The 27,985-nt window shown below is 32.6% G+C and overlaps 1 protein-coding gene across 1 annotated transcript; it reads left to right on the top strand.

Annotated features, from left to right (window-relative positions):
* The first annotated feature begins 17 nt into the window (after positions 1–17).
* Positions 18–27,484, top strand: LOC134727419 (uncharacterized). The gene is made up of 8 exons (XM_063591801.1): positions 18–639; positions 18,864–18,944; positions 20,988–21,059; positions 21,993–22,040; positions 23,066–23,107; positions 23,926–24,045; positions 24,692–25,855; positions 26,741–27,484. Exons 1-8 carry the CDS (start codon positions 18–20, stop codon positions 27,190–27,192), a joined length of 2,601 nt encoding a protein of 866 aa, XP_063447871.1. The 3' UTR covers positions 27,193–27,484.
* Positions 27,485–27,985: the final 501 nt, after the last annotated feature.

Raw genomic sequence — 27,985 nt, 5'->3', positions numbered from 1 at the left:
GATCAGTGCCGAAAAAAATGATGTCAGATAATGCGCTCACATTTAAAGCTGCTTCAAACGAAATTTCACGACTTTGCAATTCTAGAAAAGTTAAAGAAAATATTCAGAATTATGGCATTGAATGGAAGTTCATCCCAAATAGAGCTCCATGGTTCGGAGGCATGTGGGAAAGAATGATTGGCTTAACAAAAATATCACTTAAGAAAGTATTAGGACGTGCACATGTCAACAATGAGACTCTAAGGACTGTATTAACAGAGATCGAAGCCACACTCAACGATCGACCAGTGACGTATATTTCAACAGATATTAGAGATCCGGAGCCGCTTACACCATCCAATCTTATACATGGACGAAGAATAACAACTTTACCGTATGTATCGTCAAATAGTGCTATTGACAATCTAAATGTTTGTGAAGTAACACATACAAACTTGAACAATCAAGCGATACGACAGAGACAATTGATTGAGAACTTCTGGACAAGATGGAAAGGAGAATACCTTACTTCATTGCGAGAATATCACCAAAGAGCTGGAGTCGACGTTCGGAAGATTAAAGAAGGCGATGTCGTTCAGATACACGTCGAATCAAAGCGCGTGCATTGGAGACTTGGAGTTGTGCAGGACACTATTAAAGGCAAGGACGGCTTAGTACGCGTCGCTTTGGTGCGTACCAAATCAGGAATTACAAATCGACCCGTGACGAAACTCTACCCATTAGAAGTCAACAGCATGGACTGTTATCTGAGACGAAGTGAACGTAGCAACTAACGTGTGTGAACAGACTTGTTAATTTTTAATTATTTGTGAGATCAATCTATTTTTTGTTCTTTCCGCATGCCACTACATATCACAGCTAATGGACATTGCATCTGGTGGCCCCGAGTATGTTGGTGATTTAGAGACAGTTTAACTTACGCGTCAAACGTTAACTACTTTTAACGCCGTTTCCATTAACATTGTTAACGTCATCATATCTTCTGTTAACGTTGTGCTATTGTTATGTATCATGTTGCTATATTGATTTGAGATTATACGATCAAACGAACCAGACGTTGTTTTACTGCCTGTCTAGACTTTAGTTAACCCATCCGTCACAGTTGGGTTGCTGCCATGAATTAGCAATTTAAAGGAAATTTTGCAGTTTTTGGTTATTATCTTGAGTATTATTAAAGATAGGCATACACTGTAAACAGCAATAACGTTCATCAAAGTAAGATCTACAAATAAGCCAACATGACCAAAATTGTAAGTTGACCCATTATGGAGTAATTGCCTTCTATAGCCAATATAACTATTTTTCTAAAATTTTAGAATGCTTTTAAAAATCTTTTCCTCTGAAATTATTGGGTCAAATTTAACCAAACTTAATCACAATCATCATTGGGGTATCTACTTTAGAAAACAATATTTTGGTCATGTTCAATATAGATAGAGATAATTTTAGCAACAAGAATGTTATATAAAGTAAGATCTACAAACACATCACGATCACCAAAACACAATTTTGTCATGAAGTTATCTGTGTCGATTGTTTAATATGCACATAAACCAAGGTGAGCGATACAGGCTCTGAGAACCTCTAGTTTGTTACTATCTTGAATATTATTACCGATAGAGATAAACTTTAAACAGCAATAATGTTCAGCAACGTAAGATCTACAAATATGTCAACATGACCAAAATGGTCAGTTGATCACTTAAGGAGTTATTGCCCTTTATAGTATTTTTTTACCTATTTTTTGTAAATTTTAAATCTCTGCAGAATCAAGATTCATGACCACGAAAAAAAATATATACTTGATATATGCGTTGCTTTTGAAACCTTGATAAACTATGAATTATTTGCCTTAGTGATTAATTCCTTAAATGAACATACATGTAGAATTATATATGAATGTTTAATGTTTTTTTTTTTAAATCTTTAACAAAAAATTGAAGCAACATTGCCACAGTTTGCCTTACATTGATGTATAATTTTTATTACTTAAGTAAATTTTTGTAAATTTTCACGAAATATTTTCCTCTGTATTTAATGGGCCAAGTTTATTATAGAAACAGAAAATTGAAAGTATCAAGAATGTTCAGTAAAGTAAAAATCTAGAAACACATCACCATCACCAAAACACAATTGTGTTATGATTCAATATGTGCCCATACACCAATGTGAGCGACACAGGCTCTTTAGAGCCTCTTGTGTACTTGTCATACTCGTTGATTTTGATATGAAAATTGATATATAGTTGTATCATGACAGGTTTCAGATCAAGTTTTAACTTTGTTCTGTCTGATAATTTTGTGCAGAGTCACAGCCCTTGGACATAGGAAATTCACTAAGATCATCATGATTATCCGTTTTATCACCTTTTTTTTTTTTAGCTCACCTGGACCGAAGGGCCCAGTGAGCTTTTCATCACATGGCGTCCGTCGTCTGTTGTCGTCCGTCGTCGTTAACTTTAAAAAAAATCTTATCCTCTGAAACTACTGTGCCAAATCACGTCAAATTTGGGCAAAATTTTCTTTTGGGTATCTTGTTTAAAAAATGTGTGGTATGACCCGGCCAATCAACGAAGATGGCCGCCATGGCTGAAAATAGAACATATGGGTAAAATGTAGATTTTAGTTTAGAACTCTGAAACCAAAACATTTAGAAAAAATTTGACTGGATTTAATTGCTAATCAAGTTAAGATCTTCATGCCCTGGATTTTTCAGACAAATCCGACAACTGGTTGTTGGATTGCTCCCCCCTAATTGGTAATTTTAAAGGAAATTTTACCTCTTTTGGTTATTATCTTGAATATTTTAATCGATAGAGATAAACTGTAAATAGCAATAATGTTCAGCAAAGTAAGATCTACAAATAAGTCAGATGACCAAAACGGTCAGTTGACCCCTTAAGGTAGATAGGGTGTCTAAATTATAATTCATAGAAATTCTTAATAATTTGCCAAAATGTAGTTTATATCCTGCTTATTTAAGAACATTAATAAAAATAATAGGTCACCAGACTTATTTTTTACTACAGGTTGCGCAAAATTGTAAAATTTTGTATAGATTATGCATGGAAAACCCAATTTTCGGTTATAAAACGAAAACTACACCATAGAATTTTGAGATAAAATATAGGAAAATAGCTCAAATATTATTCTTTCAGATAAAAAAAAGAAAAAATGGGGTCACCAGACTCGTTTTCTTGCTACATAATAACATGGGTAAATTCCTAACACATTCTATTGCAAAAGTAACACTATCTGAATTATCTGCCCTTGCATTTGAGTTGTCTCCCCTTAATTGGCAAAGTTGGAAAAAAATGAATCAAACAAAAGTATTTGTTTTTTGGTAATATACAACCGTAAACATGATAAAAATCTTACTCATGAATTACCTACTACTATCAAAATTTGCACATTGTATCAAACATCTAGACCTTGTTTTCTGGTACGTCAAAATCCAAAATGCAGGAAAACACCCTATCTAGCTTAAGGTGGTATGGGTGTTTTCCTCCATCTTGGATTGTAAAAAACAGAGAACCAAAGGTCCAGATTTTCGATCAAGTTAGCAAAATTTGATGCAGGAATGCAGTTATTCAATGTGAATTTTCATTTATAAGAACCAATTTATACGAATATAACGTATAACTTATTGATATTAATATTTTTGCAAGTATTAATCATTTTTGGTTGGTTTTATTTTTTTTCTAGTTGAAATTTTAAGGGGAGGTTACTCTAAAACAGTTCATTTTCTGAAGGTTCCTACATGGAATTTTCTTATTTTGTACTTTAGCCGGGAAAAACGTACGGTGACCCTATCTTTTCTTTTGATATTCTCAAAGCAGTGTCTGAAATCTATCTTATCCTGAAGTATTCTATCCTTTTGTTTAGTTTCAAATCACAAAATGGCGTTTTTCCCTGTATAATCCATACAAAATCTGTCATTTTGTCCCGTCCTGAAGCTTGAGAAAATGCGCGGTGACCTATCATTTTTATTATATTTTTCAACTTGTATCAATAGATACTACGTTTTGGCAAAGTATGAACACATTCACAACCACTACAATGTAATACGGTTATTTGATACCAATCGATAATTTAAATCATCAAGGTTGTAAAGTCAGTGTGGAAAATTCGGTACACAGAAGGTTTAAATGACTGCGTATTCATTCTTTTTGACTAATTTCACCTTGTTCTATGAAGTGTATTTCCGAAAACGACAACAAACCACAAGACTGTCTGGTTTATAAATATCAACTTTAATAGTAATTCATTTAAAGACATGGGTTTTGCATTTAACTGTTTTTTTGGAACAATTATTGCGTTTTACGGGCATGAACTAGTTACGCAAAAATTTTCAGCCTTGCTTGTTAACACAGGTAAGGAAAGCATTTAATTTTAAATTGAGTGATAAATAAGGCAAACATAATTATTTATAGCTTGTCAAGATCGTTAAAAAAATCCATCGTAGTCGACCAGAATTTGATATAAAAAATTATCCCATGAGAATTTTTTTGGAAGGATACACATGCCACTTCATTCAAAACTTAATTTAAGTCTATGATTTCTTTTATATGTGTACATCACAGACAATCTGGCGACGGGAAATTGTTTTGCTCTCTCCAATAGATATTAAACAATTAACAAACAAGACAAAGACAATGAAAAGACAATGGCGCTAAACATTCATTTCGTTTTACAAATTACATTTGCAATCTATTGATACCAGCAGTCTATAATTTCCTCAATCATATAAATAGTGTTTTAGGTCAAATGGTTTTATTTAAAAAATGAGTATTCATTTTACATTATTAAAATATGACAGCTTAAATAGCGTCAATCAGTATACTCACAGAATATCAACTTAATACACAAGGAGGGACGAAAGATACCAAAGGGACAGTCAAACTCACAAATCGAAAATTAACTGGCAATGCTATGGCTAAAAATTAAAAGGACAAACAGACACACAACAGTACACATTACACAACATAGAAACCTAAAGAATAAACAACACGAACCCCACCAAAATCTAGGGGTGATCTCAGGAGCTCCAAAAGGGTAAGCAGATCCTGCTCCACATGTGGCACCGGTCGTGTTGCTTATGAGATAACAAATCCGGTAAATAGTCTATTTCGGTAGGTCACATATATGAAAGGGAAGGGGATTATTGTAGTTACGACGTAAGGAACATAATCAATATCATGTGTGAAACGGTTATTCCATAACGGTAAACTCGTGATGGCGTCCGTAAAATTTACGAAGAGATGATTTCAACTTCACCATTTGGAACTCTTGATTGAATAGCTTCCTTGTGAGCACCAACCCTCTATCAAGAAAATCATGATAGGAAATGTTAGCACGGGAATATCATATAAATTGGGAGAAATATACACTGTATGCAGGTGCTGTAGGAATGATGCTACTTAGAAATGGAAAGTTCACATTTGGAAAGCTGTAATCATCTCTTTTGTCGTAAAGTTTTGTTTTCAATCGACCCTCATTGTCAATTTCTAGATGTAAGTCAAGATATGAGGCCGACTTAACTGTATCTGTTTTATTCTTTATCTCTAGTTCTATGGGATATATGCGTAATAAGCAGCCTGGTTTGAACGATCACGGATAATAATTGACTTAAAATGTGTTTTTTCCCCGACAGTCAACACTCCTGGTCTTAATGATAAGACTACATACAAAGAACCTATTCCGTGAAGGTTAATGGTATAGTTGTTGAACTAATTCGTTAAAATCTTTCTCATAGGCGTAGAACATCGTAGAAATATATATTCAGAGAAAATTTTGTACCGAAAATACAAATATTTTGGACGTAATAACTATTTAAAAAAACAATTATACACACCACTGAACACTGTTCATTACATAAAAAAATGAAATTGATCACAACCCCACACTTTATGTCGAAGTTAAATTATTCAATTTATAATAATAAGAACATCCCACAACAAAGTTACCTTTTTCTTTTTTTTCGTATTCTTCCACATCTTTTGTCCATGATATTTCTCGGAATTGACTGACTCGATGTTAATGTAATTATACTACAATGAGCACTCTCATGTAAAAAAAATCCTCATAGATACCAGGTTTGGAAATCTATATTTGCGCCAGACGTACGTTTCGTCTACAAAAGTTCACTATTGACAACCGAATAAAAAAGTTAGAATGGCCATTATAAACATTATGAAGTTGAAGAGCACTAAAGTCTAAAAAAAAACTAAAGGTTTTGTCAAATTAATAATACAGCCGAGGTAATATATTTCTGATGTAGACGAGCCTAAGTATTCAATAATTTAAAGTTTTGTAAAGTCGTGCATTCATTTATGGAATGGTTGAAAATGATTATCGTTACCATGGAAACAATATAAATTTGAAACATAGTTTTAAATGATCGATGTTTTATTATTAAACCCGACTGGATGAAATTTTATGGAAAGTTTCTTAGTATGCATGTTAAGACAATATTTAGAAATCCCGAAATCGCTGGCATTGTCATCGAGACAGTGAGTAAGTTAAACAAGACCGTACGAGAAAATACATGTCATTTTTAATGTGGCATCTAATTTTAGAATCTCGTTGGGTACTAATTTTCGTGGTTTTCGTGGATAACTTTATCCACGAATTTAAGTGACAAACGAAATCAAACAACAATTGTCCAAATCAAGACATGGAAAGATCCTCATCGGTAGGTTGGACTACTGATATGATCTATAGAATAATTATATTGAATAACGCAAAACTAAAATCCACGAATTTAAGCCACGGACATGTAAATATTGCTTAAACCACTAAAATTGATACCCACGAATTAAAGTACTTTCACAGTATTTGGTAAATATTGGATCTCAAGAATAACGAGTTCAGGATATACAGTAAAAAGAAATTCATTTTCTTAACTGACTTGAAAGATGCTAAGTCAAACAATGAACACTGCCCTTTCCTGGGTCTTGATATCTAAGGGGATTCTTACTTCAGTAATGTACGATACAATAGGTGATTAATTGTCCATTTTTAGATGGTGGTGTTCCCTTTTCAACATCTTATGATGTTTACACATCTCAACTTGCTCGAATGGCTCGTGTATGTTAGATTTGTTACAGCGTTTTTGATTTCAACGGAACAAATCTCTTTATAATTAAAAACCAATTGTTCAGAGAACAATTGAAGGTCTTTCCATCAAAACAATGTATTTTGATATGAAAAGTTGTGAAACTAAGTTTAAAATGTCATTTCAATCGTCAAATGATAGCTCCTAGTAAACTGATTCCAAAAATATATTGTTTCCATACATTTTTTTTAAATAAGGGAGATAATTTGTTACTTCCGGTTTGAAAAATGTTACTTCCGATTATATTTGAATATTTACTTGACACTGATTCCAAAAATATTTGGTTCTATATACTTTTATATTAATAAAGTACAAAAAAATAGCTACTTCCGGTTTACAAAAGGTCACTTCCGGTTGTTTTTTACAAGGTTAAATGGTTTGATACCTTTTTTTAAAAGTTGTATATCTTTATCATGTATACATATAGAGTAAAAGCAAAGGTCAAAATCTAGAACGTCAAATTAAGCTATGACCTTGAGATCATTTTCAAGGTCATAAACCAAGGACCTCAAATCAAAAGACCATAGGTCTTAATTATATTTAGTTAATGAGTTATATCACCAAACGCGTATTTTTACATACAAGAGGGGAGAAAACTCCCTTTTACATTCAACGTACGCTTGCAATCAAAATTTACATCTTACGACATGTCGCAACTAACAATTTAGTAAAAATAATTTGTTGATATCTTATACAGTCTTTGGATATAAGTGAAAATAAGCCAAATTCAAATATCAGAATATGACCTTGACCTTTGACCTTGACCTAATTTTCATTTTTTGGGACCAAGGACCTCAAATCAAAAGATCCTAGGTCTCTTTCACTTATGATTTATAAGATAGAAATTCATATCACTTATATCAGATGCATAAGGGGAAATAACTCTCATATGGAGCGGTCATATCGCTTCGGTCAAAATAGGACAAATCATGCGAAGGATATAACGAGCAATTTTGTAAAATAAATTTGTCATAATCTTTTACGGTTGCGAAGGAGATGCGCTAACAAAGAAAACAGTGTTTTGGGAGATAACTCCTACAAAGAATAGTATTCGTTTACGCAGGGTAAATTTCAAAAGCGCATAAACTGTTCGATATCATATAAAAAATATCTAAGCGACATATTGCGAAACAAATGTTTATCGCAAGAACAAAATTAGGCGGAAGAAAAAAAAAAAAAAAAAAATAATCAGAAGAAAAACAATAGGTCTTTCCACAGAAAAGTGGAAAGACCTAATTAAAAACGAATTTTTCATAGAACAATTACAGGTCTTTCCACCATTTACAATATATCATTGAAATTCAATTTAAATGTCATGCAATTCCTTTATGATGTATAAAGATGAATTTAGAGCAAGGGACAATATCTAGAAAGTCGAATTTGCTTATAACCTTGACCTCAATTTCAAGGTCATAAACCGAGTACCTAAAAAAAGACCTTAGGTCTGTAATATGTATGGATAATGAGTTATTTTAAACATAAAAGGGGGGATAACAACCATTTACTTCGCAATCAAAATTTGAGTGTTACAACATGTCGCCACTAACAATTTAGTAAACATAATTTGTCGATATGTTATACTGGTTTTAATAAAAAGTGAAAATCAGCAAAAATCAAAAATTAAAAATATAACCTTGACCTTTGACCTTGACCTATTTTTCATTTTTTGGACCAATGACCCCAAATTCAAAGACCCTGACGTATGTCACTTATTGTTTACCAGTTAAAAACGCATATCACTTACATCAAATACAAAAGGGGCATAACTCTCATATGGAGTCTCTGTATAGCTTCGGTCAAAATAAAAATCCTTATCCTGAAGATGTAAGGATCAATTAGGTAAAATGAATTTGTCGCAATTTTTTACGGTTTGGAAGGAGTAGTAGGCACAAGAAAAACAGTGTTTGGGGAGATTACTCTAACAACGTAAAGTATTTGGTTACGCGGTTGTCAGTTTTAAAAGCGTATAAACTATACTATATCATATTCCAAATATCTAAGCGACACCTTTTGAAGCAACAAAACTACGCAAGAAAATAATTAGGCGGAAGACAAAAAATAATAACCAGAACAAAATCAATACGTTTTTCCGAGGAAAGGTGGAAAGACATAATTAAAAAAATAAATAAAAAATACACCGGTGGTGTCGATATCACGCCTTTGTCAAAACATTGACTACATTTTATCATCGTCAAAAGGAAATCATTCGTAAACAAAATCAACATGCAGACATATTTCATGATCAGGCATTTTACATCCAAACTTTGTCGGCATTCATCACAAAATAAAGCTATCAACCTTGAAACATACTTATTTAGACTTGTATACAAAAAGAAAAACAACATACAAAAACACAGCGTGGACGTGGTTTGGTACAACAAAAAAAGAAGAAACTAAGTACAGATCTGAAAGTAATCGCAGTTACTGACAAGTATTTCAAAGCAAATAACAACTAAATAAAAATCAAGTATCTCAGACTCAGTTATCAATCAGACTACGTTAAACACCCAATTGATTTAGTGTACAGACGTCATAAAAAGTCCGAGAAAACATGACCTAGTGCAATGTCAAGATACAATCAGCGACAGATTATAGATGCATAAATGTGTATATGTAACGGTATGTGACGGTACCCAAATTGCACCTGTTTTGACAGTTTATTCAAATACGTTTTTTTTATGATCAATACAAACATTTCCATTTTGTGTTTATTTTGTAGCCGTATCATTCTTTATTATATAGGTACACCGTTTTGTTTTTCAATTCCTATAGAATCATAGAAACATTGGTCTGAACCAACCTCCAAATCATCAATGATTCTGTAATGAGGAGTACCCAAATAGCATCGTCAAAAGTCGAATAACTGAGCTTTTGTTTATTTTTTTCAAATATTTTGAACAATTGGATATTTGTCTATGCTTATTCTTCTTTTTTTTAGAAATGGATTCTTGACAACATATTTTATTAAAAAAAAAAAAAAAAAAAAAAAAAAAAAACATATTGTATTTGCTAATTGTTTAAAGATGACGTTTTGATGACGTCGGATGGCGACGTTTCAGTTCATTTTGCTTTTTCAGTAAACACTTCATCTGTTGATAAATACTGTAAACGTTTTGTGTATATCTAAATATATCTACCTATGTTGATAGACGTGCATAATATCGGATCATAAAAATACAATTTGTTTAGTCTCTAGGAAAGATTTCCGTCGCTTTTTTTGCTAAATAGGTGCAATTTGGGTACTCGTTGCAATTTGAGTACCATTACGTTATATAGCAATATCAATATTAAGACCAATAAAATAAACAGTTCATATATAAAATACAATTTTGAAATAGTAAACCTTTAGATTAAGTTTAACAAAAGGATTGATAAGTTTACCAGGATAGTTTCTAAAGTTCGGGTCACGATGAATAAAAAATGCGTGTGAAAGAGGATGGGATGTCTGGTTTGAAATACGTATATATGTTACAGTGAATTTGTGTAATCAGGGATTCTGCAGAATCTCTAATTTTTCAGGGATTATGTAGAATCAGTAAAATCATTATTGATTATAAAGATTACCTAAATATATATATTCACTGAAAATTTTAATTACCATTCTACCAATTTAAACATGATTACATGGATAATCAATAATTAAAAGCTTTTTTTTATTCCTTGAAGTTAACAGTTTTCATTCCTGATCTACTGTGTGGATCTTAAGTGATGAGTTTTTCCCTTTATATTTTATTCACGTGTTGAACCTCATTATGTCACTAAAAAATATGCTCGGCACAGGAACAGACAGAAGGTCACCAACAGGGTTTCAGTGTAACGAGAAATTCCCGCACCCGGAGGCGTGCCCCTAAACAAATATATACTAGTTCATTGATAATGAACGCCATACTATTTTCCAAATTGTACACAAGAAACTAAGATTAAAATAATACAAGACTAACAAAGACCAGATGCTCCTAGCTTGGGAAAGGCGCAAAATTGCGGCGGGGTTAAAAATGTTTATGAGATCTCAACCATCCCCTATACCTCTAGCCAATGATGAAAAAAAGTGAACGCATAACAATACGTACATTTAAAATTCAAATCAAGATAAGTCCGAGTCTTATGTCAAAAGATGTAACCAAAGAAAATAAACAAAATGACAATCATACATAAATAACAACAGACTACAAGCAGTTAACTGACATGCCAGCTCCATACTCAAAATGATTGAAAGCTTATGATTTCATCGTATGAATATCAGGCACAATCCTTTCCGTTAGGGGTTTAGTATCATACCATCATTACATATATGAGAAGAACATAACCCGTGTCATGCCAACAACTGTTTTTTGAATAAATGTGTTTAGTTCCGATGCAAAGACCCTATAAGTGAATTAATATTAACGCCAAAATATGCAATCTTTTATGACTTGACAACAGTATCGTAACTGTATCCCTTTTGAATAAGTCTTTTTAAAGTTTTCGTTAGTTTCTGCGGTGAATACTGACATTTAAATGTTGGTATTGTGGTAAAAACAGATGTGAATTTGATAGATATGCCTGTAAAAAGGCAGGGCAAATGTTTTAGTCGATAATATCCAAATTTATACATAATCCCTGAACATGTATCAGTTTCTGCGGTGAATACTGACATTTAAATGTTGGTATTGTGGTAAAAACAGATGTGAATTTGATAGATATGCCTGTAAAAAAGCAGGGCAAATGTTAAATAGTCGATAATATCCAAATTTATACATAATCCCTGAAAATGTTAGGGATTCTACATAATCCCTGATTATACATATTCACTGTTATTAATTAGTTTCTTTATATATATATATATATTTTCATACTGAAATTCCGTCTTTCTTATTTTATTTATCCATACCCAAACTTTGTTAGAAAAACGTTGTTTAAATTTAATCGAGTCATATTTTCGAACTTATCTTATTGTTGTCAAAATCAATCCCACCACACTCACACAAACACACCAACGCACCAACACACATACACACACACATACACACACAATTGTGATACACATTTTATTAACGTTTAAATATGGTTACTGTTTATTTCAGGGTATATGGTACTGGATATATTCAACGGGATAATCAACAGCCTTCAAATGTATTTTGAATTAGATGAGCAATATTCGCTCACAAAAAATTCCCACATGGTTGGTCACAGCGCCACTGGAATCTCTTCCCTTGTTTCTCAAAGATTGTATCCATGGCAAACGCGTTTTAGTATCGGTGCACTCGGTGCACTCAAAGAACAGAGGGATCTATCATTAATTTCAAAGCTGTGGAGTTCACAGGAAATTCAAGAATTCGACTTCTTGAAATTAAAAAACTTTATCTTACGTAAAATAGATTACCATCTCTACTCCTCAGTTGTACTACAATTTTCAATGCCATTTATGAAGTATTACCCAAAAGTTGGACTAGGAATGGGTTTTATTACAAAAAGCAGCGGTAATTTACACGGACTTTTGTGTCCGATAAATCCAGATGATATGTTCATCATCCAAAATATGTATGACAGAGGCAAAGCACTTTCCACAGACGTGAACTATTTTATGATTTCAGGTAAATACTCAACATGTAATTAATATGTTTATATTGTACGAGAGGGGGTTAAAGGCTACTTCAAATGATTACGGTGATACATATCTTGGGTCGTGTTTCTTAAACCGTATATATGCACTGTTTATTTGCACTGATGCATTTTGTTTTTATTAGTTTGTCTGTTTTTCTTCCATAGAAGTTTGAATGTCCAATTACTAGCTTCTGTCTCGCTGTTTCACTTATTCTGCTAGAACTGAGTAAATAACTCAGAGAAGAAGAGGACAACATGAAACACTGATGATTAAAACATTTTCAGTGGTGTTAGTTTGTAGTGTTTCTTTTTTTGAAATGTGCGAGTCAAGTTCCTTCTTTGTGGGGTACGTGTGCTCTAAGAACGGAGGGATACACTTAGCAATGACAATTTTTTTTGAACGGGGTTGAAGTATTTATGGTGACACACAGCTTGAATTCGTGTATCTCAAACCTTTTCCATGCACTGATGCATTATGTTAATATTTTTTATTTGCCTTTGTAAGGTAATCCTCTAACGGAATTCCCTAAAAGTCCCATTAGTAGCTTCTATCTTGGTGTTGCACAGGTGGTCATATAAGAGATATAAACATGCATATTGATATAGATCAAAATCAAAATCATGAAATTGGATTTTTCTTGGTTTGTTAAATTTTATATTAAAGATTAAATATGTATGTTAATCATCGTTTTACCTGTATAAGAATGATTTTTTTCTAGGTCAAATCAGTCAATTGACTGATTTACCGTTGGTTACTATCAATGCTGACATTCTTTCCCTTTAATAAACCGAACACGCACAATTCATGCGTTTTTTTAAATAGTATCTTAAGTGCTCTTTTCTTAGCTGCAATGACAAATAATTATGCATGAGTTATCCATATCTAGCTTACTGAAGTTCACACGAATACGGATTCAATGTTGTCAAATTATTCACTTACAAGGGAATAATTCATAATCAATGTTCCTTAGCGTAATATGACTAACTTGAACGATACTGACTGTTAAAAGCGACTCATTTTTTCAGAATTTTATATGTCTCGCAGCCTCTTTTAGAGAAAAAAACAAATCCGGGTAACAAAATTAAAATGAAAAAAATCACATCGACTATACAAGGAAAACAACGGAACAATAGAAACACTGAACTGCAACAAAACAAAACAAACAACTGTCATATTGGTTTCATAGTATAGGACATTTTAGCTAGCCGAAATTCTCTCTTGTCAGGAATACACTACCAATTGCAACCAATACAATACCACACAATACAACACTACATAACAGACCGATATGTATTAATAAATAAATAATATAAAAGTACATTACAACATGTAAATCACAGAATGATATCAGACATCTCTAAATAACGAAAGCACAGGACACCACAAACACTGACGGTTTTTTTGACGAAAATATAATCTTGAAATTTAAACTCATATTTGGAACTAGATCCAAACATTCAAAACTATTTTCACAAGACTAGTCCAAATAATAATAATGACTATCCACAGAAAAAGGAAATCAAGTCAAATAAGACTATAAATATGATATGCATCGAAATACAGACGATGACACATAACACAATATACAATTGCAACAAACACAATCCCAAGAGGTGAAAATATAGCATACTATAAAATGCCAGTGATTGTCAAATATTTTGTAAACAAACAACAGACTACAACATGTACAATACAAGTGAAAATGTGACTTCAAAATTTAGGATTCGTCCAAATTTTTAAAAACCCTTATTGGTATACTTACTCGTTTTTTTTGGTCATTTGATATTTTCTTGAAATATTATTAATTGACATAACTGTTCAAATCTATTTATCGCTCCATGAAATAGCGTGATCCATAAGTGAAAATATATGCTATGTTTTCGTTTTGTTATTCGGAATACATTGTAGGTTACTGAATCCGATTGATTGAAGGGTCCGCCCAAAGAATATTTATATATTCGAAAACACACAAAGGAAGTTTTTCCTGCGGGTATTTTACTTATCGCCCTGTAGTAAAGACAAGAATGTAGATTTTAAAATAATGCGAAAAATTCATCACATTCGCACGAAACAGTATTTTGTATCCATTTCAAAACTTCATACTCTGTTCAAGTAATGTTTTGAAACCACTGTTACAAACCTTCATTCAAACTAATACAAACGTACAGCTATTATTTTGGATATTGTAAGTCACCGACTTTTCAAACCAGTTTGCATTGAAAAAAGATAAAAAAGAGAAACGATCTTTTCTTAATCTTTCCATTGCCCCAAAAAGGTCTCAATGGCGTCAACTTGGGCAAAGTCCTTCATCATAAATTCATAAATCGAAAATACCTCCTCATTTCAAAGACCAGTCTGTACCAATCATTTCTTATACCTATACCAAACCTATTGCAACTAAACTTTTCAATTACAAACACGTTTTACAGGATATTAATATTGACGACTTCAGACTAAACCTCCTGATTGCACTTGTTCTAGTTCCCAATTCACACATAATCCGGCTGGACACGTTTTTTACCGGTGACCTCATCGTTGTCAATAACACTTCCCCTACAAATCAGAATTAAGAAACTGAATGGGTCCATCAATGCCCATGCTACGTCAATCTTTATAAACCAAAATATCGCAAAACACTTATCCTGCCTCCATGACAAATATGTTGTTCCCGCAGATAAAGCCCCAAACAGCATGGTTTTGTGTGTAAAACCCATTTAATAACTACTCGATAAACGAATTAGGTATTGACAAATCACTTTGAAACTCAACATAAACCCTTACGACACTTACCAAAGAGTAAATTCCGGATAATTACACCACTGGGTCGATGCCACTGTTGGTGGACGTTTCGTCCCCGAGGGTATCACCAGCCCAGTAGTCAGCACTTCGGTGTTGACATGAATATCAATTATATGGTCATTTTTATAAATTTTCTGTTTACAAAACTTAGAATTTTTCGAAATACTAAGGATTTTCTTACCCCAGGAGTAGATTACCTTAGCCGTATTTGGCACAACTTTTTGGAATTTTGGATCCTCAATGCTCTTCAACTTTGTATTTATTTGGCTTTTTAACTGTTTTGATCTGAGCGTCACTGATGAGTCTTATGTAGACGAAACGCGCGTCTGGCGTATAAAATTATAATCCTGGTACTTTTGATAACTATAGGTCTGTTCTATGTTCCTTTAGATTTCAACCAAAGATGAAGAACTGGATCTTCCATCCTTGTATTGGATACCTTAACTACATAAGTGTCCTTACACATAACGGTCTACCAAGTTCTGCACGAAACCTTGATTGTAGAGGTGGCGTGAATCAGATGTGGGTACTAAAAAAAAGTCAAATATCTTTTAGACTACATACAATCTAACTCTCTTTAATATTGCAATAGATTTAAGTATTTTGTCTTAGGGAGGGATAAATCCTACTTTGTAAAGGATCACTCTGATTCAAAACATAAAATATCTAAATCTGACAATATCAAGATGCTTGATTTCTTAATTGACGTTCGGAATACGTGTTTTTCAACAGACTGTCGGCTTTCCAATGGAAACCAATTGTGCCCCTCTTCTTATCGACTTGTTTCTTTATTATTTTGACTTTATTATTTTGAAGCTGACTTCATGCAGAAATTTTTAAGGAAGAAAGATAAGAACTTGGCAATATTCTTTAACTTTACTTTTCACTATAAAGATGATGTTCTCTCCCTAATAAATCAAATTTTGGTGACGATTTTGAAATCATCTATCAAATCGAACTAGATATAAAGAATACGACAGATACAGTTAAGTCGGCCTCATATCGTGACTTACATCTAGATATTGGCAATAAGGGTCGGTTGAAAACAAAACCTAACGACACAAAATATGTTTTCAGGTTTTCAGTTGTGATCTATCGATTTCTAAGTAGCAAACAGTAAAATCACAAAAATACTGAACTTCGAGGAAAATCAATTCGGAAAGTCCATAATCACATGGCAAAATCAAATAACAAAACGCATCAAAAACGAATGAACAAGAACTGTCATATTCCTGACTTGGTACTGGCATTTTCCAATGTAGAAAATGGTGGATTAAACCTGGTTCTATAGCGCTAACCCTCTCACTTTAATGACAGGGTCATCAAATTCCGTTATATTTACAATGATAGGTTCAATAAACAGACACAATAAATATAACAGTCAATATATGGCTACATCAGTCATCATCGTATAACAATTTTAAAAGGGACAATTTAACAGAACACAAAAAAATCTACAAACACATTCATTGATTTGAGTGCAACATTCCAACAGAACATGCATACGGAGTATATATATTCCAAATTGTTACGATATTCCCCTGGTTCTATTTCTATACTGATTTTCTTGATAGAGAGTTGCTGCTCACAAGGAAGCTATTAAACCAAGAGTTCCAAATGGTGCAGTTGAAATAATCACTTCGTAAATTTTACACACGCCATCACGAGTTGGTTGACCTTTATGGAATAACGGTTTCACAGATAATTTCGGACATGTTCCTTACGTCGTAACTTCAACCCCCTTCCCTTTCATGAATGTGACCTACCAAATTAGACTTTTTATCGGATGTATTATAACATGAGCAACACGACGGGTGCCACATGTGGAGCAGGATCTTCTTACCCTTCCGGAGCACCTGCGATCACCAACAGTTTTTGGTGGGGTTTGTGTTTACTTATTCTTTAGTTTTATCTGTTGTGGCATGTGTACTATTGTTTGTCTGTTTGTGTTTATCATTTTTCAGCCATGGCGTTGTCGGTTTGTTTTCAATTTATGAGTTTGAGTATCCCAATGGTATCTTTCGTCCCTCTTTTATGCCCTTATATGTTTAAATTATTTATAAATGACCTCCAAAATATTGTTAATAATAAACCAGTAAAACTCATACAAAAGATTTAAATTGTCTCTTGCATGCATATGATGTTGTTTTACTATCAGAAACTGCTACGGGGTTACAGATGTGTTAAGAAATGCTCTTTAGCTATTGTAACAAGTAAGGTTTAGAACTAAATGTTAAAAAAATAAATCGCCTGTTTTCAATAAAACATGTAGGTTAAATGATACTTTGTTTAAATGTGATATTCCTATTGAGAGAGCAAAACAATATAAATATTTAGAACTAGTATTCAAGTATAAATGGCAGTTTTACAAATGCTAAACAAGATTTGTATAACCGATGTTTAAAAGAACCATTCAAATTAAAAAAAAATCTTCCTGATATTAATTTATAATTTTTATCATTCTGTTAAGCCAGTCTTGTTATTTGGTAGTGAGGTGTGAGGTGTTTTGAAAAACTTGCAGCCGGAGGGGATAAATACTTAAATAATAAGTTATGACAGGAAATAACTGCAGATGAACAACATTTAAAATTTTGTAAATTCTCTTTGGATGTAAATAATAGGGTAACACATATAGCTGTTATGGCAGATTCTGGGTGATATCCCTTATTTTTAGAAGTAATAGTCAGACTGTTTAAGTTGCAATACCTATACATAAACCTAATAACTCCTTGCTATCTGAAGCACCCGCATTATCTCAACCCGTTTAACTCAGAATATAAACTGTTGATTTAGAGTAAGCAACAACATGGAAACAAATATTGTTAACAAAATTCAGAATTAGTGCTCATAAATAAGAAATAAAAATTGGATGCTATAAGGGGCTTCAGGTTCAAGAGAAAATATGTCAATCAATTATCACAAAGCCAGTTTAAAACATACATGTGTTACGAGACGGCCAGGTAATCTAAAGACCTATTCATTTCTGTCAATCGCATACCCTGACAATGGTATGGACACTTTTGGAAGATAATTTTGTCAATTTTGGAGATTGTTTTAATTTACTCGCGATTGAGTATCGACTACATATCGATCTATCTTTCTAATAAAAAAGAGAGGCGAAAGATACCAGATGGACATTTAAACTCATCAGTTCAGAACAAACTGACTAAAAAAGTAAAAAAAGAGGATAGACAGCCAAACATAGTAAACAAAACACTTTAGATTGAGCCACACAAACCCTACCAAAAATGGCACTGATTTGAGGTACTTCCGAAGTGTACGCAGATAAGAAATCACAAGAGCATATAAATTTGTTTGATTTAAGATTAAGATGATGATAAATTTTTGCATTTAACATTTTCAGAATTCTCATATCGCGTGCCCCATGATGTGAGCGGTGATTGCAAAGATGATTTTGAAATAATGATGGTAGCTATATTGTTATGTGAGTTGGATATAAAATTATGTATCAATCATACACCTGCTAACTAAGATCTTATTGAAAACTTGCAGTAATATGTTTTTCAAGCTTCCTGATGTTCTAAATTTGTAAATAAAAAAGTCAGAGGATTAGCTAAAGACAACTAAAGAATGGGAATACCAGTTATTAGATATAGGAAGATGTGATGTGAGTGCCAATGAGACAACTCTCCCTCCAAATAACAATTTAAAAAAAGTAAACCATTATAGGATAATGTATGGCCTCCAACACAGAGCCTTGGCTCACACAGAACAACAAGCTATAAAGGGCCCCAAAATTACTAGTGTAAAACCATTCAAACGAGAAAACCAACGTAATTAACCAACTGTTTTCGCGGATATTTGAGACATGTCAGTAGGAAAATTTTAAGGAATATGAAATGAAACAGTCTTAGAATAGCAGAGGAAGTGATTTTGAAAAGGAGATTAATGGGTATTGTTTTGCGGTAATTTTTGTTTTTATGACGGTTGTTGTTTTTTTTTTGTTATTTTGTGATGTAAATCAAGATTTTGGCAATCTTGTTGTGACTCTGAATTCGGTATATATCGTAGTCAAATAACTAGTAAACTTATGTAAGATCTATCCGATTTGAATTACGGACTGACCAGTGTTTGTTTCTTATCTTATTTTGTAATTACATGTTGTTGAAATTGAAATTGAAATAATCAATGACTGTTTTGGAAGGAAACCGTAGTTGAAATCTCGTTAATTGAAAAACAAGAGTGCACACGCTGAAATATCTCGCCTTCTTTACTAGTCATTGATGTTATTTTGAAAGTCATAAGTATAAAGCATTATTAAAAACTGTCACATAAACTTAACATTAACCAAGATAACTAAACAAAGACCAATGAACCATGAAAATGAGGTCAAGGTCATATAAACCATGCCAGACAGACATGTGAAGCTAACAATGCTTCCATACAACAAATATAGTTGAACTATTACTTATAGTTTAAGAAAAGTAGACCAAAACACAAACACTTAACACTGAGCAATGAACCGTGAAAATGACATCGAGGTCAAATAAAACCTGCGCGACTGACAAATAGATAATAAAATGTTTCCATACACCAAATATAGTTGACCTATGGGATATAGTATTACATAAAAAGACCAAAACTCAAAAATTTACTGTGACCACTCAACCATGAAAATGAGGTCAAGGTCAGATGACGTCTGCCCGCTATACATGTACACCTTACAATCATTCAATACAACAAATATAGTAGATCTAGTGCATAAAGTATGAGAAAAACAGACCAAAACACAAAAACATAACTATAACCACTGAACCAAGAAAACGAGGTCAAGGTCAGATGACACCTGCCAGTTGGACATGTACATCTTACAGTCCTTTCATACACCGAATATACTAGCCCTATTGCTTATAGTATCTGAGATATGGACTTGACCACCAAAACTTAACCTTGTTCACTGATCCATGAAATGACATCGAGGTAAAGTGAAAACTGACTGACGGGCCTGAGGACCTCGCAAGGTACGAACATACCAAATATAGTTATCCTTTTACTTATAATAAGAGAGAATTCAACATTACAAAAAATCTGAACTTTTTTTCAAGTGGTCTCTGAACCATGAAAATGAGATCAAGGACATTTGACATGTGACTGACGGAAACTTCGTAACATGAGGCATCTATATACAAAGTATGAAGCATCCAGGTCCTCTACCTTCTAAAATATAAAGCTTGAAAGAAGTTAGCTAACGCCGCCGCCGCATCCCTATGTCGAGCTTTTTGCAACAAAAGATGCAGGCTCGTCAAAAAACCACCAAAGGTAGATAAAAAACAAAGATGTGGGAATTATAATTCCTGCGAAGAAATTCCAAAAATTCAGAAATTAGCAACAAAAGGTCACAATACGGCCTTCAACAATGAGCAACAATTGTTTGTTTAATAATTCAGAGCAGCGTACATTGTTTAATACAATATTTATCTGAAAAGCTGTCTTGTTTCTTTTATAAAATTTCGTTTGTGTGTTCCAGGTTGTTGTTTCCAAAAAATAGTCACAATATTTATCGTTATACTATTTTCTCCAGGACTGTTAGTTATCTTATGTAAGTATCATATTATTTGTCGTATAAACAATCAATAAACAGACTAACAGAACTATCATAAAAAATAACCCGACATTATTTGATCGTTGCTTTTGTGGTAAATGAATTTACCTGGTGAACATTTTTATACACTACTAGTATTGTTTATTAAATAAATATTAATTTCTGGTTACCAGTTTATTATCAGATTCGAAAATTCAACTATTCGACAAAAATTCATTAAGATAATCCTTGTCTCCGAAAAATGATTTAATTTCTTTAATGACTAGCAATAAATTCCAATGTGTTCTTTATACACTGTTTCAAATATGAACGCTTTATTATTGATTTAATCGTCCTGAACAGTAGTCATATTTAATGAGCTACCTCGTTGGTCGGTTGGTCGTGTGGTTTTAGTAGTAAAACTACTGTATAACTATCATGTGAACACTGAAATTGTGAATTCGAATCACTCACGAGCAGGTGCCCTAGACTGAAATCTTTATTGAATAGGATTGTCACTTTTCTACAGAAATAGAGACAAATGAACATTGATGACCTGTTGATGACCTTCTGCTGTTGTTTTTTCTATGGTCGGGTTGTTGTCTCTTTGAAACATTCCTCATTTCAACTCTCAATTTTATATTATATGAAAAAAACTACTGAACTTTCAAAAAGGAAAGTCCCTAATCAAATGGCAAAATCAAAAGCTCAAACATTTCAAACGAAGCCAATCTATGTGATTCTAGACGATAGACATTTAAAAACGAGTACGGATATGCTGTTAATGACTTAATATTTAATGTACCTTTAGTAAATAAGTGATCTAGAATATACAAAGCAAAATGAGTTACATAACCTTTATTTATCAAGTGAGTTGTGGTAACTTGGTCTTTATAACTATTACGTTTTGATAAAAACAATGATTTGCATGGAATTTATGCTATTTTATAGTTATCAGAATGCTGACATCATCGAACAAAGAAAGGCTTGTATATAAACGTAAGTGAAAGTTAATATACTCTGTTCATTTACTTTTACAGGCTAATATTTCTTGAGAAGTATCATTTTCGAAGGTCGCACATTCTTTAAGAATAATAACCGTATGACACGAAACATGTGTAATTTTAGACTGAGTACATCAATGAAGTAGTTCTGCGCTGAAAACAAATTAAAATACTTACAAATGTTAAAATTCTGTATAAAATCACAAAACATACCTATCAAAAATTTTGGAACGCAAGCCACAGGAAGTTTTTTTTTATTCAAACAAGGCCCATTTATAGCTTGCTGTTCAGTGTCACTCATACCACATCTTCTTGTATTTTTCATAGTTAGGACACAAACAAATCGCTTAAAGGCCAAATTAGATACATTTTAGAAAATTGAAATCCAGATGTCTGAAAAGCTTTCTCAAGTCGGCTATAACCATCAAGGCACGGGTAATCAAAAGACTGAATATTTCCACATTCCATCAACAATAAATTCACGGAAAACGAATCTGTAATTTGTCTTGTTACCATAGATTCCGGCTTCTAGGCTAGTGGTTTAAAAAAAGTAAAATATCGAAAATACTGAACTCCGAGGAAAATTCAAAACGAAAAGTACATAACCTTAAGAGTCGACTTTGCATCAATATTGTGGTTATAAAACTTAAAAAAAAAGAAAAATGTTATATATCATTTGGTGGATCCTGATGCGCAATCTATTGAGAAGACAAATCGAATACAAATTTTCAGTGTATCCGACTTTCTCTTCTACATATTGTCCGAAATCACAGTTGCCGGAAGAAAACTAGTAAAAATGTTTTTTTCAAGACCAGGCATTTTCTACTTCAAATTCCGAATAATTTACTTCATTTGAAGAATATGCTCATGAAATACTATAACAGTTAAACAAAAACCAGTATTATGTTCCAGAAACCTTGAGAAATTGTATTCCTCAAATTAATTGTTGTTAATTAGTCGTTGTGAATATCAAATAACGTTGTGATAATTGTTTTTTTATAACGTTTTATGCATTTTTAGATATGATGTCTTCATCGAGAAAGGAAGAGTATAACTATAAATGTAAGTGAGTGTTCTAAATGTCTACCCTTAAAGACTTACATGCTTTAAGGAAAGCACTAAAGAAATTCATTCTAAGCTAAGTTATGCATTGAATGATTTTTTTTTAAAATACGTCCAATTATGTTAAACACTTTTCCCATCATGACTGTGTTTTCTGAAAATGTCAATATCAATGGTCGCATATTCTTAACAAACAGTTATTGTATTACTGCTTCTCAAGTGTCGTTTAGGTTGTAGCAAACATATGCAGTATTTTAAATGACAACAAAATGCGTTTATATAGAATAAAATCTTATCAAACATGCTGGGGATATAAGTTAAAACGCCGAATTAATGTTTACACAAGACTCATATTTGGAGATTGAATCAAAACAGATGAATTGGAAATAAATTTCTGAATATTGTGTATTTAAGACAACCTATGCCTCTAACTTATACAAACGTAAATGAGTAGCAGGACAAGATCTACCATGAGATCAACAAAGTGTATATCCTAACTTGACAAACTTATTGAGTGATTCTTATTTGTTTGTTGTTAGTGCAAATAAAGTATTGTTTATAAATAAATCACAAAACTCAAATTAGTATTTCCTTTCTGTAGAAAGTTTTGTGCTTACACATGTTACAGAATTGTGTGTTTTACTTTTTTGTATTTTTGGAATAAAAAACCTATAGTAGACAGTAGCTGTAAAAAATGATCCGCAACAAAAACATTTTAAGTGATATGATTTATCACATTTCAATCAGGTGAGCAACATATGCTTTTTATAAGCTCTATTTTAGTCTTCTTCGAATCTATGTCAATCATTTTTTTACAGATTGGTTCTACCAGCTGAACATGACTTGTGACAATATTGATATCCATTGTATAATAGATGAAAGACTGGAAATAAAATACAGATATTTACAGGCATACTACAGAAGGAATGACCGATTAGGCAAGTAACACGAGATGGTCAACTGTTCTTATTCCATATGTTCGCCAGTCGTGTTACTAAAACTAGCAAAACAAATCCGCCAAGAAATTTATCTCTGTACATTCACGACACAGGGGGTTAGGGTCAGATTCACTAAGGAATTTAAGTACATAAAAAAGATTGTTTTCAGAATTTAGGAAAACTTGACTATGTTAAAGCACAGTGATGGCAAATTGCGTCCATATTCAGCGGGTACGATGTATTACGCGGAACTTAACACCATCGTTTTGGTTTGCGCACTTAAAAAATGAACGCATCTGTCATAACGATTTAAGTGTAGAAATGGAGTAATTCAGATACTTTTAATATAATAAACTGCAGCTCTTTATGTCACCCCCAAACTCCATTATGAGAAAGATTAATCCCAAACTTAAACATGTAGTTGTACTTTCTGTCCTATTTTCATTCAAATATGTAACTCAAAGTGTTTAAAAGGGATTTTAATGATCCCAACTGTAATAAACTTTGTAATAAATCAAATCAAGTCTATAGCTGGAACAAAATTATCGCTTATTCCTGATCTTATTTAATATAGAAACGAATAAAATGTAATACCCACTTGTGCAAAGCTAGAATGATTTAAATAATGTTTTTGTTATGATTATAGGGCATATTCTGGATTCCAATATCAGTTCATCCCAGAGTAAGAAGAACAAATTATCCGAGTTTGAACGAATTTATTCAAACAAGTCAAAGAAGCATTGTGATGACAGACTTTTAATGCAAAATATACTGACTGAGGCATCGACAAATAGATATCACATTTTGTTAAGATGGGTGATAGCGCATATGAAAGAAAATAATATGACGGTTGATGATATTAAGGGAACGCTCGATATTGCCATTGAGAAAAATGATAAAGATATAGCAAAAGCAATATCATGGTATATGACGAGGGAATTCTTTGTTAAATTTGCAAATCAACTTAAAGATGCAACAGACATTTTCCCAGGTATACGTTGTTCATGTCGAGGATCTATTGTTTTAGATTGTTCATTCTGCACGAATGAAAGAGTTATCATAATTTTGACTCGTACGGCTATTAAAGAAAAACCCGATACATATCATGGATTTACAATTGAAGAAGTAAATCCCGACTTATCGAATTCAGATGACTCAGAAGCCGTTACAATCTCCAACCTGCTTTCCTCAAAATACACAAATTCATACTTCTTAAAGGTAAATTTGCCGCAAAATAGCGTAGAAAATATTTTCAATCGTCATTCAAACGTTACTTTAATATGCCCATCAGTCTTGATGTCGAAATCGTTTGATAGAGTCCATGCCGTGCAAGAGCGAATATGCATCCATCTTTATTGTAAAAAGAAAGGAATAATTCCGTTAGGAGAAGATCATTTTCCAACTTCAATTCATGGCATTCCAACAGATATCATCGAAGGAAACATTAGTTTTATTACAAAATTACGGATTGGAGAAAAGATAGGACCGCAGACAAGCATTGGAACGTTAGGGGGATTTGTAAAGTACATGGATTTTGAGTGCTTTTTAACCTGTGCTCATGTTATGTTCGATTTACAGACCCTTTTGTCGTCATCTTACGACTTTTCTCTTCTTGGGGCCAAAGCATTTTGCCATTCGTTGCAAGGACCTGTTAACTGTGGCAAAGTTCTTTGGAGAACATTTGATCATGATGACAAACTTAAAACAAGTATTGATGCAGCTCTAGTGATGATGCAAAACAATGCATCTTTTGACCAAAATGATTTTATTTTGGATCGTTATGGTAATGCCTGTCATTTTCTAAAACTAGGTATGTATATGTAATTGCTTTCAAATATCTTTTTTATGCAAAGGTTATTTACAGATTTTGTAATACTTTCTTAAATTTTACTTAAATTCGAATTCAAATGATCCCGGAAGATAACATGAAATTGAAATAACAAAATGGTTTGTATTGCTCGAGAAAGCGAGGCATTTAAACACATAATATATATTGAAAAGAAGATGTGGTATAATTGCCAATGATACAACTGTTCACAAAAGACCAAAATGGCAAAGACATTAACAACTACAGGTCAAATTCTTTCATGTGTAAGTATTTTGTTTAATTAAACTTCACGTTAAAATGCCATATTTTGATTGGCTAAAACGAGGTTGTTAATTTAATTATCACATGGCTGAGCGGGTGACAATTTTATTGAATGTCACCCTCCAGTCCAGACCTATCAAGAATCGATTATTTAAAGGACAATGAATTGAATTTACATCAAGTCATTTGAGACAGTGCTTAAGTTTTACGTTTTGGGTCAGATTCTATTATTTGACAGTCAAATAAAAAATAATAATATTGCGTTACTTCTGTTGATTTTACAGATACCCGCAACATTTGTATATGTACGTGACTTCATAGCAAATAATTTTAAATAAAATTTATCTGTAAAGGACAATAATGATAGGACATTCAGTATAATAAATTAAATAGCAAACAGCTGATAGAGTGATAGAGTAGATTAGTTTTCCTCAAATATGCATTGCCAATTTGGCTACGCAGCGGTTGACACATTTTTCTTGGAGTACCGATCTACTCTAGCACCCTCTCAGTGCTATTTATATTATGTTATAAGATTCAACATGATTTGTCTATACAAACAGTATTAAATAATTCTAAAACGTAATTTTGGATGTTTAATTTCAGGTTTATCAAGTCCGTTTTTAAATGATAATTGTTTGGATCATGAAGATTTTTGTATCCCACAACAAACAGCTAAAGTTGTAGGAGCTGGATCTATGACCAAATTAGAGGAAAATGTACAATTTCCTAAACAAACTGATGTAGACATCTTGTTTTCAAGTACCGGCCAAACGGCAACTGTAGTTAATGGAAATGTTTTTCAACCACTTTGGATAAATTCACAAGCTCATATGCAACTTTCAACTGGCTTTTTGAATGACAAGAGGATATTTCGCATGTACAATCAAATAACCATCAATTTAAGACTACAGCCTGGTGATTCAGGGACATGCATTTATATTGTACAACATCCATATAATAAAAATGGCTGTATTGGAATGGCTATCGCATTCTGTGGAGGAATGACAGTAGTGACTCCGTTGAAAGATATTCTTAAAAGAATAAGTTCCTCATAAAAGTGTGTTATGTCAAGAAAAGATAGAACGCTCAACACACCAATTTTTAAAAAACAATTATTTTGACTTTTAGAAAAATGAATAGGACATGATAGTATTTCATATACGTGTGTATGAAATAATGATTTTCTTTAATTTGTTTTCTTCTATAAAATGGTTACATTATGGAAGTGTTAATCTATACTTTTGGCAAAATATGTCTTCTTATTGCCACCTGTTTGCATGATCATAATTATATTGTCTGCTAAATAGTTGGAGTTTATGCTTACATTTGAATCAGAATGCAAGTTGCAGTTCGAGTTGAAAATTGAAAATAAATCAAGTTTCAAAACATTGTTTTATAATTGAGCACCTATTGTGTAATATGTTTTCTCTAATATTTGTGCAATTTTTCTCATTTCTTGATCGGTGTGAGAAAAGCTTTCTCCTCACTAGTGAAAACCCCGTTCTCAGCAAATGATTGGCCGAAGTTTAATTGTGACGTTTATTTTCTTGATTTCTTATGGATTTTCCTATTGTGACTCTATGAAAAAAGGCCTGATGACATCACATAAAAAGTACACAACTTTCTTCAAATTTTATAAAAGGAAGGATAAAAACCATAAGAGAAACAGATTCCACCACATTAACTCGTGTATTACAACATTTCTCCACTCTCAACAGTTAATTTTGATTATTTAAAAAGCTCAGCAAGCATGGCTGTAAATATTAGAATTTAACTGTCTCGAGTGGAAACATTACACTTGTTAAGAAATCTAATATACCTACACCGGTCGATAAAAAAGATAAGCGA

This window comes from Mytilus trossulus, chromosome 8, assembly GCF_036588685.1.
Source record: "Mytilus trossulus isolate FHL-02 chromosome 8, PNRI_Mtr1.1.1.hap1, whole genome shotgun sequence".
In the NCBI taxonomy this organism is placed as follows: domain Eukaryota; kingdom Metazoa; phylum Mollusca; class Bivalvia; order Mytilida; family Mytilidae; genus Mytilus; species Mytilus trossulus.
The sequence above is the reverse complement of the archived record's forward strand: the minus strand, read 5'-3'. Positions and strand labels throughout refer to the sequence as shown.

Excerpts from the sequence above, each read along its gene's own strand:
- LOC134727419 (XM_063591801.1), top strand. The coding sequence starts at position 18 with ATGATGTCAGATAATGCGCTCACATTTAAAGCTGCTTCAAACGAAATT. Across the intron at positions 22,041-23,065 it reads AGAAAGGCTTGTATATAAAC|ATATGATGTCTTCATCGAGA; the intron begins GTAAGTGAAAGT and ends ATGCATTTTTAG. Across the intron at positions 23,108-23,925 it reads GGAAGAGTATAACTATAAAT|ATTGGTTCTACCAGCTGAAC; the intron begins GTAAGTGAGTGT and ends ATTTTTTTACAG.